The sequence below is a fragment of the Mytilus californianus genome, unplaced genomic scaffold (genome assembly GCF_021869535.1).
Source record: "Mytilus californianus isolate M0D057914Y unplaced genomic scaffold, xbMytCali1.0.p SCAF_2, whole genome shotgun sequence".
Lineage (NCBI taxonomy): Eukaryota > Metazoa > Mollusca > Bivalvia > Mytilida > Mytilidae > Mytilus > Mytilus californianus.
In genome coordinates this window covers 42,932,464-42,946,733 of record NW_026262668.1, presented here as the reverse complement: position 1 = coordinate 42,946,733, position 14,270 = coordinate 42,932,464, and the positions used below count along the sequence as shown (strand labels likewise).

At 32.3% G+C, this 14,270-nt stretch overlaps 1 protein-coding gene and 1 long non-coding RNA gene across 4 annotated transcripts; one reads left to right on the top strand and one right to left on the bottom strand.

Annotated features, from left to right (window-relative positions):
- Positions 1–304: 304 nt before the first annotated feature.
- Positions 305–12,626, bottom strand: LOC127729866 (uncharacterized). Of its 2 annotated transcripts, none has more exons than XR_007994872.1 (4): positions 12,513–12,626; positions 5,382–5,483; positions 4,436–4,537; positions 305–453 (listed from the first exon to the last, which is right to left on the bottom strand). XR_007994872.1 is itself a non-coding variant. In XM_052237794.1 (4 exons), the coding sequence occupies exons 1-4, from the start codon at positions 6,131–6,133 to the stop codon at positions 325–327; spliced, it is 378 nt and encodes a 125-aa protein (XP_052093754.1). In that variant the 5' UTR covers positions 6,134–6,190; the 3' UTR covers positions 305–324. The 2 variants fall into 2 exon arrangements, 1 of the variants encoding a protein (XP_052093754.1); XM_052237794.1 differs by lacking the exon at positions 12,513–12,626 and adding an exon at positions 6,089–6,190.
- Positions 7,781–11,910, top strand: LOC127729867 (uncharacterized). Of its 2 annotated transcripts, none has more exons than XR_007994873.1 (4): positions 7,781–7,870; positions 9,745–9,825; positions 10,289–10,402; positions 11,728–11,910. It is a non-coding gene; the product is annotated as an uncharacterized LOC127729867 (long non-coding RNA). The 2 variants fall into 2 exon arrangements; XR_007994874.1 differs by lacking the exon at positions 7,781–7,870 and adding an exon at positions 9,305–9,341.
- Positions 12,627–14,270: the final 1,644 nt, after the last annotated feature.

Here is a 14,270-nt window from a genome sequence, read left to right as displayed (position 1 = left end):
AAAAGTGTTATTAAATTTTTGTATCAGATGTCAGTTTTAAAAGCGTATAAACTGTTCGATATCATATATCAAATATCTAAGCGACATCTTGCGAAGCAAAAAAATTTGGCGGAAGAAAAAAAATAATCAGAACAAAATCAGAAGGTCTTTCCACGGAAAAGTGGAAAGACCTAATTAAACTGCATGGGAGGTCATTCAGGGTTCTCCTACTCAGGGGCACCCAAAGGGTATCCTGTCCACAAGTACATGTGAATAATCCCTTTATACCAAGATAACAGCATTTTTACACAACAATTTAAAGGTGTAAAAGTGCAAATATTGTGTTTATTGTACAAGTTTAATCATATGTTCCTTAGCGCAGTGCCTATTGTAGACATAGTGTGAAACATGGGCATGATCACCTCCTGTCATTGCTGTGTGAGTAGCAGACGTCATAAAATGGAACATCTGAGTCTGGAAAAAAAAACAACATTAACATAGTTAATAAAATATTATATTTGTTTAAGTGTTTCTCTTAAAAATATATAGCCAAGTATTTATCTCAGCTTAGGAATAAAAATACAAATACGTTATCAGACCATTAGGTGAATAAGTTTCAATATTTGTAGCAATGCCATTTTGCAAAAATACTTAAAAAATACACAAAAGCAGAAATAAACTTAAAGAATGTGCACGAATTAACATTCATTTTATATTTGCGATAGAAAAAAAATGTATTTAAAGCACTTATGTTGTATCATTCATTTATCAATCTATATAATTTGAATATATTGATAACCTAACCCAAGGTCTCATAGGAAATCATCCCACATCTTATTATACGCCCGTTTACGGGACGTATAATGGTATACCGTTGTCCGTCCGTCCGTCGTCAACATGTCGGACAATAACTCAAAAACACTTTAACCAATTTGCATGAAACTTTGGTGAATTGTTTATATCTATTGACGTGAGCTCCCTATTATAAATTATAAATTTATAAATTTTAGATTTTACGTTTCTGAGTTATGGGGTTTCATTCAATAAAAAGGGGGAATTTTCCAGTTTTCGAACAATAACTCAAAAGTTCTTTGAGCAGTTTTCATGAAACTTTGATGACTGGTTTATATCTCTTAAGATATTCTCCCTTTAGTTTTTTTTTTTATAAATTTCTGATTTGATATTGAGGAGTTATGGAACTTTATTCTTTGAAAAAGCGACGGGCGTATCATGTGCTAATGGCGCAGCTCTTTATTTTTATAATGCGTTACATAACGGAGAAATTGGAATTTACGTATCTCTATTGTTAAAGTTTTTTATGAATACATATATTCATAGATATGCTGATAGATCATAACTTAACGGAACCACATGGTCTCGTGGTAGTGTGCTCGCTTAGAGTGCAGGGTCACAAACCTTTATACATCGTCCGTCATGGAGTAGGTTCCACGGCCGGGTGAAAACCAAAGACTTGAAAATTGGTATATGCTACTTCTCCGTTAAGCCCTTTAGAAGTGAGAACAAAGACTTGTCGGATAGGAGTCAGAATACTGTGTCCCACGTTAAAAAATCCGACTAAGCATGTCGGTCTGGTACAAAGCAAGGATATTATTCAATGTTCTCGTCCTGATATTTTTTTTGTATTTGCTACTTGATGTAAAACCATCATCATCGTCAATGTCAACGTCATCGTCGTCATCATCTATTTAACAGATAAAACATCATTCAGTTCTATATCAGTCAGCATGTTGTCAACTTGTGAAGAATCAAAGAAGATAGATTTAATCAAAGTACTGAAGTACTGAACATCGGATGACCGCAGGTTCTTGTGTATGGTCAAAAGCACATGTCACAGAAACAGATCACATCTCTATACCTGAAACTGAGGTTAATTTACAGAGATTTTTTTTTTCTGATACAAGTTCCTGCTTGGATGATGAATAAATGACAGGAAACTCAACCTCACCGTAATAACTATTATATTGTAGTGATACAAATCAGTATACCTTAGACTATTTAATACTAATATAATAATAGTTCCAGAGAATACACTGGTTTGTTGTTATATATTATATTAATATTACGGTTGCATGTATATATAATTTTCATCTATTTGTATATCATTCTATTCTACTATTATTATAGTGCAGTGCAAGTGCATGGTGGACACTCTTCTGTAAAAAAAATCAAAGCCTTAAAGGCTTAAAAGCAATTGCTGCCATGTAAATGCTTTGTGGACTTTTATTTTTTATCCATATATATAAGAATTAAACCTGACAGGACAGGAGTGTTGACTAGTGAGAAGCAAGACGGTTTTAACTTTATATCAATAAAAGACTTTAGCAGGAAATCATTTTAAATATGTTTTATATTTCACAAGGAGACAACAAGTTTACCAGGCTAAAGTTGGGGTTAATTATACATGTGCTGAAACATATAACTAAAAAAAAAATCAATATGGATTGTCCCCTGGTAATGTTTGTAACTGGGCAATAATTTCCTTTATTGATTTAATTTTAACAATTTTCATAATTAATTTAAATTAACCATTCAGTTAAAACATTTCAACTTTCCAGACGCAAATGTTGAAAAACGGGCAAGAAATAAAATATCTTACAAGACATAAACATGTAAAAAATAAAAATATATTTCAGCTTACTAAAAAATTTTCATAATGTTACTTTGACATCATTTCTTAAAACTAAGTCCCAAACATAATTGCTCAGTTGATATGTGTCATCCTCATGCGATACGAGATAACTATAATTCTGATGCAATCCCGAAAAGGGGGGGGTCATCACAAACAAACATGACATTAAATTGTTATTATACGAACTAGAACAAACAGCTCTATGTTGCTTTGATATTTATCAATTTTCAGGAAACATGTGAAATAAATTTCAGGTCCATTTCATTATAGTGCCTAACAAGATTGTGTGAGGTAGACGAAATTGACCTTAAAACGATCGTATTGTCTTTTGATGTCCAAAAATAGGCAGATCGGACATATAAGGACTTTATCTAATGACTACATAAATTTGGGATTTATTATTATTATAATATTCTAATGAAACTGAAAATTGTATTTTTTTGTTAGGATAAACAACAATTTTACCTGGCGTAGCCGTGCATAAAATGTTTTTCTGCGAAAAATGGCGTATTTAATGGAATAGAACGTTAATACAGTAAACTTTCTCTTTTTTCTCCGCAATAGGCTATCAAAAATAATTTATCTAATGTGTATGTGGAAAATTATGTGAAAAGATAAAAAGTGGCAATTGTTACCTTTCATACCTTAAGTTTCATTCATATGCCGCTATTATTGTTGTTGTTACCAATTATGTAAATCAATTGTATCTGATTTTATGCCCTTTATGGGCCCTGTAATTTGGAAAATAAAAAAAAAAAATCTATTCATTGATAAAACGTAATATGGACTGGTCCAGTGTCCAGTTTGCAGGTCATTTAATTTACTGTACACATTCATGCACGCTCTGATTTAATCGATATACTCGTACGAAAAAGCATGAACAGTTTGAAGGTAATCTAATAATATCTTAATCCAATCAAATTGCATAAGATTCAATAACAATGTCCAGTCCACATCATAATGAGTAATAGGGGTAAACTTGGTAGGGAGAAAATGACAGATATTTCAAGTTAATATTTATGCAATAACGAATTCAAATTTGTCAACCAAAAGTTTTGCTACAATTTCAAAAACATGTCGTTCTGTATGGGTATGGTTTTCGGATCTTTCATTAGCGTATTTAAGGCTATAAAAAGTTTGGGCTTCAAAAGTTCACACAATTATTGACTTTATACAGAAAATTCGTCCTTGTAAAACATTTAATAGTTCACAAATGATACGCGATTTTAAAGTAAAATTATCTCTTAAAACACTGCAAAAAATTTCATTCATATTGATAAAGTGGTATCGTCATAAAGTGCGTTGAAATGAACAGTGGTATAGCAAACATCGAATTTCCTCACAAAATGTTATCACACACTATAGTAAGGGGAGTCAGTTAAGTTTGTTTATTTTTAGATTACAGGTAATTATTTGACATTACGTATACAACCTGTGTGACCTGTGTAGTGATTTTGATTTTACGATAAATTCATGAATGAATGAACGATAATTTTATGAATGAACATGAGCACCTGACCTCTTTCTTAAACACCAATTAAACATATAAAACCGTATTTAAAAGGAGATAATTCAGTCAAATTTTCAGTACTAAATCAACAACTGAAATGATTCCATTTTTTGATAAAACATCGTACGAACGGAAAACGGAATCGCAGGTATAAAAATGCACTTTTTTCCCTTGTAATGACCGCGGATCTATAATTTTTATAGATCGGTTGAAATCCCAAAACTAATTTGCATAATGGAAATTTAGGCGATAGCAATACATCGGAATGACCTGAAGGTCATCCTCTGTAAAAATACCTCTATTCTCCTCATACCATCAGGATTGTGTACCATGTGTTGTTCAGCAAAAGTCAAAGCCATGAAGTAGCAGTAACCCTTTGTTTTAAGTATCAAATAGTTCTGTAAACATAAATTATAATCATGAAATAATAATTGAAAAATGTGTACATGTATATATATATATATATACTACTTTGTATTTCAGAACAAGTATATAAAGCTAAGTAAAACTATATCAAAACACATTCCAATGAGTTTGTTTGAATTGAAACTGCCTTACTTGATATATGCATACTTGAGACTACGATATGAGATACTGGAATTATCATCGTTGCAACAAACATTCTTAATAGACAATATTATTAAGTTAGGATATCATTTATACAAAAAAACTAGACATTTACTGGAGTAATGGTTGATTAATTGATTGTTGGTTGCTTCAAGACGAGAACCAATTAACAATGAACACAATAGTTAGGTCCTGTTATATAGGCCGACCGGGATGAAGGCCGGGGAAATTTGGACTGCCACTGGAATATGAGGGTACACTGTATATTGGATAGGGACAAAAATTTTGCCTTGCAACGGTCCACATACGGACCCCTCAAAGAGTTGTCGTAAGGGTTCTTAACGTGCAAAGAGCTTGACACTCTCTCTATACGAGGCATAGGCGATAACGTTCCATTCTGACCGGACAAGACTGTGTACTTGTACATCCCGCACAGCCAAACGCACGCCCCACTTTGGCAAGGGTTTTACTGCAGGTCGAAAGAAGACTAAGAGTAACCATTTTTCTATTCCCCAGTCACCCTTGGGGATCTGGAGTAAAGTTACGCATATGCAAAGAGGTATAACACATTTAATTCAAGGTAGATTGGAAAAAGGACTTTATTAGTATTCCAATTATTATGACAAGACACAGTTTTCAAATTACAAAATTTATACACAATGATTGATATCTTACCGATGAATCATCGAAGTAGAAAGCTAGACTGTCTTTTTCATATGGTTCACGTGTTGAGTGGTGTGTATGGGTCATCATTGTAGTCATTGCAGCTGTAACTGACTATAAAGACAATTTCAATATAATACTAATACTGACATGGCTACTACTACTATAACACCAACGACAACAAAAGGTGTTACATGTACTACCAAATACTACATGTACTTCTACTTGCACTCACACTTTTAACATGCGCCAACTTTGCAAAAAACAAAATAGATCTCAATTTATGTTGGTTTGCCTACTATGATCTTGAGAATATCCTGTGATTGTAAACTTTGGTGAAATACGTATGGTTTATTACGGTGAACTACTTTTCTAGTGTTGAATATATCGATTACTCCCAAATATATACCTTCAATGATATCTGCAAGAGCCGACGCTAGGGACTGTCTTAACATTGTTGAAAGGCGTGGAATGTTAAGTTCGTGGAAGAATTTCAAGCATTTAAGATTATTAAGAGTAACGATAGTGCTGTTTTTTTATGTGTTATGTATTTTAAGGGATAATTGTCGCGTGTACATATATTCCTTCTTTTCCAAAACTGCATCGTATGACTTTGATTTAACATATTGACATAGATTTATAGATTCCAGGATTAATTAAATGAAATATAGCGCATGGTTCTCTCATATTGGTGATTATTAAAATCATTTAGTACTTACAAAAGCTGCAAAACCAAAAGCGATTATACAAGCCAAGAACTTCATGTTGAAAACTATAGAACTAGACCGATATCAAGGAATAGATAACGTTATATATGAGTGAAAACGTGAAGTCATGAGAACTGTTCCCTCTACGTAAGTCCTATCTTCCTATCTTAGATAAGCCAGTATACTAACTTTCCTTGGGTCAAGTCTACTAACATTGTCATAATAAGTTATGTATTATTCTATGTAGGTGCAATTTACATATGATGCAGAATATTATTTAAGTGTGTCTGTGTTGGGGAGAGCTGAAATTTTTTAACAAGTAAAGTTAATTGCAGTGAAAAATAAATGTTTTGTTTTTTATTCGATTGTAATAGCCAGTATATAGTGTCTAGCTTTACAAGGGACGTTTACAAATTTAAAAAAAATGACAAATGCCAGCCTCAACTCCCACATTTTAAATAGAGCAGGGTGTAATTATGCAATAATCCCCTATGTACTGCCGCGTATTTTCCATAAGATATCTTATAATGTACAAGTGCTGTACTTTTATGATTTCAGATTTAAATTTTTTCATCAATGATTAACTGTATATGCAATAAAAAGATGATTCGTGGGGAATATTAAAGATTTATGTGATAGCGATAGTATAGTCATTATCGTGTGCGAAATTATTTCAGACGTAAAAACAAAACTGAAAAACAGAAAATAGTTGTCATAGAATAAATAATATTTTTTTTTTATCTGTACAGTTTATCACTGTTTATGTCTTGTTTGGTTATAAAAGCAAGCGGATAAGTAAAAATTACATGTAAATTAATATATTATGTTCAGAAAGTAAACAAAAGGCAGGGGAATAAAAACTGTCATTTTTATCTACGAGATTACACAAGATGAAAATATCCTTGATATCATAGATCGGGACTAATAATAATTTGCCATACATGTTTTTTATTAATAATTATAGAATAACTAATCGAAGAATCCAAATCTAGTAAAATATGAGGGAACAACATATATTTTTTACTTTCATGGCCGCATGTTTCCACCGTACATCAATTCATGAATGCGCGTAGCGCACAAGTTAATTATCAGTGTTGTTCGGTCACGAGTTGAATATTTTTCAATATTTGAATTCTTCGATTAGTTATTCTTTTTCTTAAATTGACTATGGGGTTTTTAATGGAAATACAGAATAAAATACAAAGAAATATTTCTTTTCTACGCATTTTGAATTCGTTTTGATGCATTGTTGTATGATATCAGAGGTGTGAAATTATCGGTTTTTGTTCAACTGGAAAATCACAGTATTTCATTCCAACCGATGTAATCAAATGAATTATATTGACATTTCAAAACAGGATTTTTCTATAAGTATTCTCCTTACATCATAAAAAAACCGCCAACAGATTTATTTACATGTATCCGGCAAAAAGAGATAATAAATTGACTGTTTCTTCGATAGGTCAAATAATTCATCTTAAAAGTTAATTCTAGTCTTATTTTTGCATTCTATGAAAAAAGACGGAACCAACAATAACAAAATATTCAGTGATCCTTAATATTCGCCATCTAGAAAAATGTACCCAACAATGTGAATAAAGATGGTTTCCAAAAGTTTGAATTCGGAGTTGACATACATTCCCCTACATGAATTGTGTTATCTTATAGATTTCAGCTTTATAATATATTGAACACATGTTTGAATTCACTTGTCACATTTTCAATAGACGACGTCCTTTCAACATGTTAAGAAATTTGTTGAGTGCATTATTGCTTGTATTTGTTCTGTTTGAGGTAAAACCATTTTTAATTTTCATATGATAAGTTAAGATGAAACATTTATTCGTATTGAAAATGCTTTTTTATCTATAAAATTACTTTCCAGCATTTGTCTTATGTCAATAATTGTAGGCATTCCTCTTTAAGTGACAAGCTATCAATCTACCAAATGAATGATAAATATAAAAGTTTTGATAGCAGAAAATAAAAGAAATAATACTGAAATAACCTAAGTGAACAACTTAATAACTAAATGTCAGCTGCCATCAGTATACAATTCGTTAACAACAGGACGAGCTTTGCTAGCGAGGAGTGAAAAGAGCATTCTATTTAAGAAATAATTCATGGGGGCTTGAATATATCGTGATTTTACCACGGGTTGGCCCTTTATGACAAATATTTTACCCTGAGCGATAGCGAGGGGTAAAATATCGGCATAAAGGGACAACCCGTGGTAAAATCACGATATATTCAAGCCCCCATGAATTATTTCGATTCTAATAGGACAAATACGGCAATTCTTTTGGATCGAAGCGCTCTAGGTGAAGGCATTATTTGTCGTTCCCATAAATAAACGCACTATTAAATTGACGTAAAAGAACGGAGCAAACTGAATAAATGGCATGCTTAAACTATTTACAATGACATATTTAGATAGGTTTGAATGAATCTAAATGATAATTGTATTTATATATCTTATATGGAAACAAAAAATGATATAACACATTTTAGCATCGTTTGTTTACGTTTCCTTGTTGTGATGATTTTCGGTTTCACAAGCGTGTATTTTCCCGTAAAATGCTTATATTCTTACGTCATCGTTCTATGACGTCGGGTAGCTCATTCATAAAAAAGCATATGACGCGGGAGTACGATCGGAACAGCCCAAACAATATATTCATATTTTACCACGGGTGTGTACTCAAAGCGTTTGAAGAACGTCATGTTAGAATGTTTCATTTTTGCCCGCATTTGATTTTGTCTGCGATTTAGGCACTTAAGGCCAATAACATTGAAAGTGAAACATGCAATAAAGAACATACATAGTCCAGATACCATTAGGGTGAACAAGGAAATAAAAGACGGTACATAATTTGGAAAGCCGGGTCAAAATCTGATCGCTTCTACATGAATCTATCTCAGGTAGCCACAGGTTGTTGGTTGAATAATGCGGCTCAAGAAAATACAAAAATAATCAATCCGAAATAAAACTCCTAACAGGTTTCGTGGAGTCTCCTAGTAAATTCAACAGAAATTGACAGTATTTGGGAGAGCTCAACAAGAAATTAAAAATGTTCAGACCATCGGAAGAAAGTACCATATCACGCCTGTAGCGTTTGTTTTCCCAAATTTTAGGACTCGAGCATCACCGAAGACTCATTATTTGTCTAAATGCGCATTTGATGCAGTAAAATTGTTTGTATAGCATTCTGAATTTAACTGTGTTTCAGGCAATGAATTAATACCCAGCAAATTGCTTTCCAAGGTGAAAATTAGTTTTCTTTAACGTTTTAACAATATACCTATTAACGTAAGCTTTTGTGAAGCAATTCTTGAAAATGATTAAAATTTAAGAGTTTCAAAAGGTAAGCATATAATCTATGGATAATTATATAAAGTAACGGTAAAAGAGAAAACCCTGCAACATCGATTAGAATATCGAATTAGAGCACTATTTTCCTTATAAAGTCTGGATTAAGAATGTGCACTTCTCACGAGAACTTTTGGTGTATTATTATGTCATAGTGAAACAGTGATTAATGGATTTCAATGAGCGCAGTTTGTCGAACAATAAATTTTGTGCAGGATTTTCTAATTTGTAACTCATAGGATAAAAAATCCAAAGGTTTACAATGAATTTATCATTTTTTCGATTGATTTTTTTGTAGGCCAGTTTTGGAATGACAACAACAAAAAAACCACATCAAAATGAAATGGACAACTATAGATTTTATTATGATAGTCAGAGTGTAAGTATTTTAGGATAATTTATTTTGCTATTTGACACAAAATAAATGTGCTCGCTCTTATCTTAAATGACGGGTATCTTTCTGAATGCAAAACAAAATCAACTTAATGTTAAAATTCATAATTTGAGGTTTTTGACGCCAATCTAATATCAGTACTTACTTTTTTCTAATTTCATTTCATGCTTTTACAGTAGTTGCATTTGTCAAATCGGATGTTGAATTACTAAACCCTCTTTTCAGCGAAAGAATTAATACTTTTAGAACAACTGCCAAACTATTTATATATAGATTAAAATATTAATTGGGTTGATGCATGCTGTTAAAAAAAATGTCCTGATCATTAATAATTCAAATATATCGCCTTTTGGACTACATCAAGTTTTACTGTATGAATTACTCAGTGTCGAGAATATGAAGACGATCTTGTCAAAATGATAATGGAAATACTTTAAATCAATTTTAGCATATGCTTGGCATGGTAAATATTTACCAACATGGAATTACATGTTATATAATGAACCTATCACAAGACGAACAGCAACTAGTACATACAGTAGATGGAAAGACTAGACTTGAGGTTTTGTATGACTGTTCTGTACTGAAATCAATATAAATAAGATCAAGTTTTAAGTCTACGTCAATGATACAACAATGTAATAACGTCAGTAAATCAATTCACAATCAGCAAAATAGGACCCTAAATAATCGACAAGTTTCTTAAACATAATTATGTCATTAAATCTCCCCCAAACCGTGAAAAGTTGTGAAGACCAGCAACTATCTGCCATCAACAGAGACTATCAAAGTTCCACCATCTAGACAGTCATCCCTTACTTATAGAGATTATCATAAATATGATAAAGGACACTAGTCTGGGGTATACATCAATTACATGCAGACAACAACAAAACCCAAAAAGCAATAGACATCTACAGGTCAATATGATGTTAGCATAAGTTCCCAATCTTGTTATAAAGCAGATCCCAACTATTCTCATTTTGTTCTTTTGCAACTTTCTTTAGATCTTCATGATATTCATTTTCATAAAGAAATAACAGACATGAACCAACAGCAACCACTGAATACTGACTTTCATTAATGAAACATTTATTCAGCATATTATCTGTAATCTGTCAATTTTTGGGGGTTTGAGCGATCCTTGCTGAAGAGAAATCCGGAAAAGCTTTTCGAACAAAAGTGATGAACATTTTTTCTTGTTTCATTAACTGTTCACTAACGATGTTTTTTATCAGTAAAACAATGACATGCCAGCTTGCAGCTTAAATAACTTTAAACAGAAAATCTGGAAATATACGGCAAATGTTGAGAAATTTGCTTCATAAATAATAAAAGGATTTAATGAAATACGAATGTCATCCCTGCTCACTTATAAAAGCCTTCAACACACCCTATTACCGGCTATTATTACGGCAGATCTGTGTTAAACACAGTTGTTTTTGTTATCGTGTACAGCAGGTCTATCATGCCGATTGCCATTGATATACAATGGATTTTGCAATCCTGTGCAGGAGATTTTGATCTTTATTACCTGTTGCATCTGCAGTACCGATAACCGATAATATGGCGTGAATAAACAATTGATAATAATGGTACAATAAAAGTCATGTAGACTGAGTCACTGCGTCAAGTATCTTTGTGACCTATTGTGTTGGAGTGCTTTTTTGAGAGAAACTTTCTTTTAATTTTTGAAGATGCCTTTCACCAGGATCAGTGAATTTCAAACAAAAACAAGCAGTAGTTATTCGAGTTCACGAGAACTTACCATTATAAATGTAAGGTTGGAATGTCTTCACTATCAGTGCAGTGCATTTGATGTATATGAATTAGTGCATGTTCTTAATAACAAAAGAATTAGTTATCTATATTTCTTTTTCGTTACAGCTAAAGATGCTTACCCACTTAAGTTCAGCCACTACATCAATGACACTGGACGCGCTTACACAATCAAGTCAAAGACTCGGTCATGCTTGTACAAAAGCCACAAACATATATTCCATGACAATTTAAAAAAAAACGTAAAGCTTCTTGTTATATATAGATAAATTATTAAAACAATGTACTCCGTTTCGTTTAATATAGTATAATATAGAACCAGTAGAGAATAGACTGATTCGAATTTGTAGTTCACAGAATGTTGAAAATGAACTACATTTTCTTATAAACTGTACATTTTATAATATCAGACAAACTATTTTAGCGAGATATTAGCTATAAAACCAGGGAAAATTAACATTTCTAATGATGGACCATCCAAGGAAAATAGATAAATACTTAGCAGTGTCACTTCCGTAGAAAACAAACAGTTTACTCTAGTTAACATTCTTAAACTTTTTCATGAACTTTAGAAGAACCAACTCTGAACTTTTACAACGGCTATTTTTTTAAATTATGATTATCTTTCTCTTGAATTTGAATTGACAATAACACGTGATATTGAAACATTTATATTGAATTGAAAGTAAAAGGTGACTTATTGGTCCATTGGGCCGGGTGTATTTTGTATGTCGGATTATGTTAAATAAGAAGATGTGGTATGAGTGCCAATGAGACAACTCTCAATCCAAGTCAAAATGTTTAAAAAGTTATGTTATTTTGTACATACATGTATATATATTTCTGTTGAGTTACACATGTCACTAAAATAAACAATTTACTTAATTACTTACTTTATAGCTTCATGAGAATATTACTAAAGACACACCTGCAATCAATTTATAGAATGATAATATTTTAAAAATTAAGGCTACTTTAGACGTCATTATAAACAGGTTGTTATCTAGCAACTGAGCTGAGATTCACATTTAAAGGAAGAAATTAAGCATAATAAACTAAAGTGATATCATTGCAAGAAGTGTCACGTTTGATCGTGATCGTAACCTAATACAGAAGATAAACAATAGAATTCACAGTTGTTACATGTACAAGTTTGTAACAAGTTTATTACAAGTGTCTTACAAGTGTAACCCTAGCATTTATGAGATCCAATGTTTAAAACCCGAGACCCGACAAGACTTTCGATTATTGATCATTTAATGTATTGAAAGAGCATTGTTTATTGGAAAAGCAAACAGACTTGTCTTATATCATGTAACTCAATTAAAACTATAGAGCATAAATACATATAAATCTACTGGTATTTAAAAGAACGGAGTGTCTATTGTTCCGGCTAGTCGGACGAATAGTAAAAAATCTCTATTTATCCGGCCATCCGTTTGTACATGCGCAAATGTTCAATATCAGCAGCAGTGTCATGTGGCGCGGAAATATCCCGGATGAGGTGTCGGAATGCAAACACGCGTATGCAATGAAATTGCTGATTTACCCCCATTATCTTTACCTGTATCGATGGAGGCAAAACGCATAAAACAATTAATTGGAAAACGACTTTGGCTGCATGATTTGGAAGTTCTACTACAACGGAGAGCCATGAACATCCACTGATATGACTGGGCTGGGAATAGTATACTAGGCTTGGGATATAAACCCCCTTTATATTTCATCTAATATTTCATCTGTCTTATTTATTTTCTTAATAAAAATAATATTATGTATTTTTGCTATTATAAAACAATCTTACTTTGGGAGCAGTTCACATGTGCCTACCCTTTTCCTTTATTTTCTATGTGTTAAAAATAATCGAAAATTTTAGATAAAAAATAGTGCAAAATCATTACACGGCTTTGAATGTCATTGGAACCAAACTTCAAGGAAAAGATAAATTCATGATCTTCGTTAGGAATCATAGATGTCAATTGCAGCCGTAGACCACTGGCCCGACTCCTGACCTTGCCGGAAATTCATAGGTAGAACATAAAAAGAGGAGAGGCATTTGTGGCCCTCATTCCCTTAGAAGCAAGAAAGAAGTCTGAATATGCTGTATGCATTGTATGTAGTAAATTCATTTGTTTTAGGGAATGGAAACTTTTTTGCACAATGTTTTGGCAAGTGACTTTAAATCAAAGGTGTCTTTGCTGCATATTATCAATCGTTGTTGTTAAATTCTTATTTTGATCTTTCCTGACAAAATTATCTCATTGAAACAATTTTCCCTTTTCTTTTTCTCAGTTAGACATGACTTAGTTTTTACCATAATAGAATAAGGAAGGAAAGGATTTACAATGGATATATTCGCGTCGCGCATGTGACAAGGCTAACTGAGAAGAAGAAAAGGGAAAATTGTTTCTATGAGATAATTTTGTTCATTTTATTCAAGTCAAAATCTACCATTACATAGAATGTTTATAGTTTCTCCTTCATGTACAAGACTAGAAATGTTTTGTTGAGTCATGGATAACGCTGTGGTACATTTGCCACCTCCTCAGAGAGGGACCAGATTATGCAAAATATAGTAATGTTACAATATTTTTTGTTAGTTTTAATCAGGTAGGGAATAAAAACAGCATATTTGTTACGTTTCGCTAACG

Coding starts and splice junctions, on each gene's coding strand:
- LOC127729866 (XM_052237794.1), bottom strand. CDS start 6,133: ATGAAGTTCTTGGCTTGTATAATCGCTTTTGGTTTTGCAGCTTTT. Junction 5,484..6,088: donor CTTTTGGTTTTGCAGCTTTT/GTAAGTACTAAA, acceptor TTGTCTTTATAG/TCAGTTACAGCTGCAATGAC. Junction 454..4,435: donor ATGGTATGAGGAGAATAGAG/GTATTTTTACAG, acceptor TTTTTTTTCCAG/ACTCAGATGTTCCATTTTAT.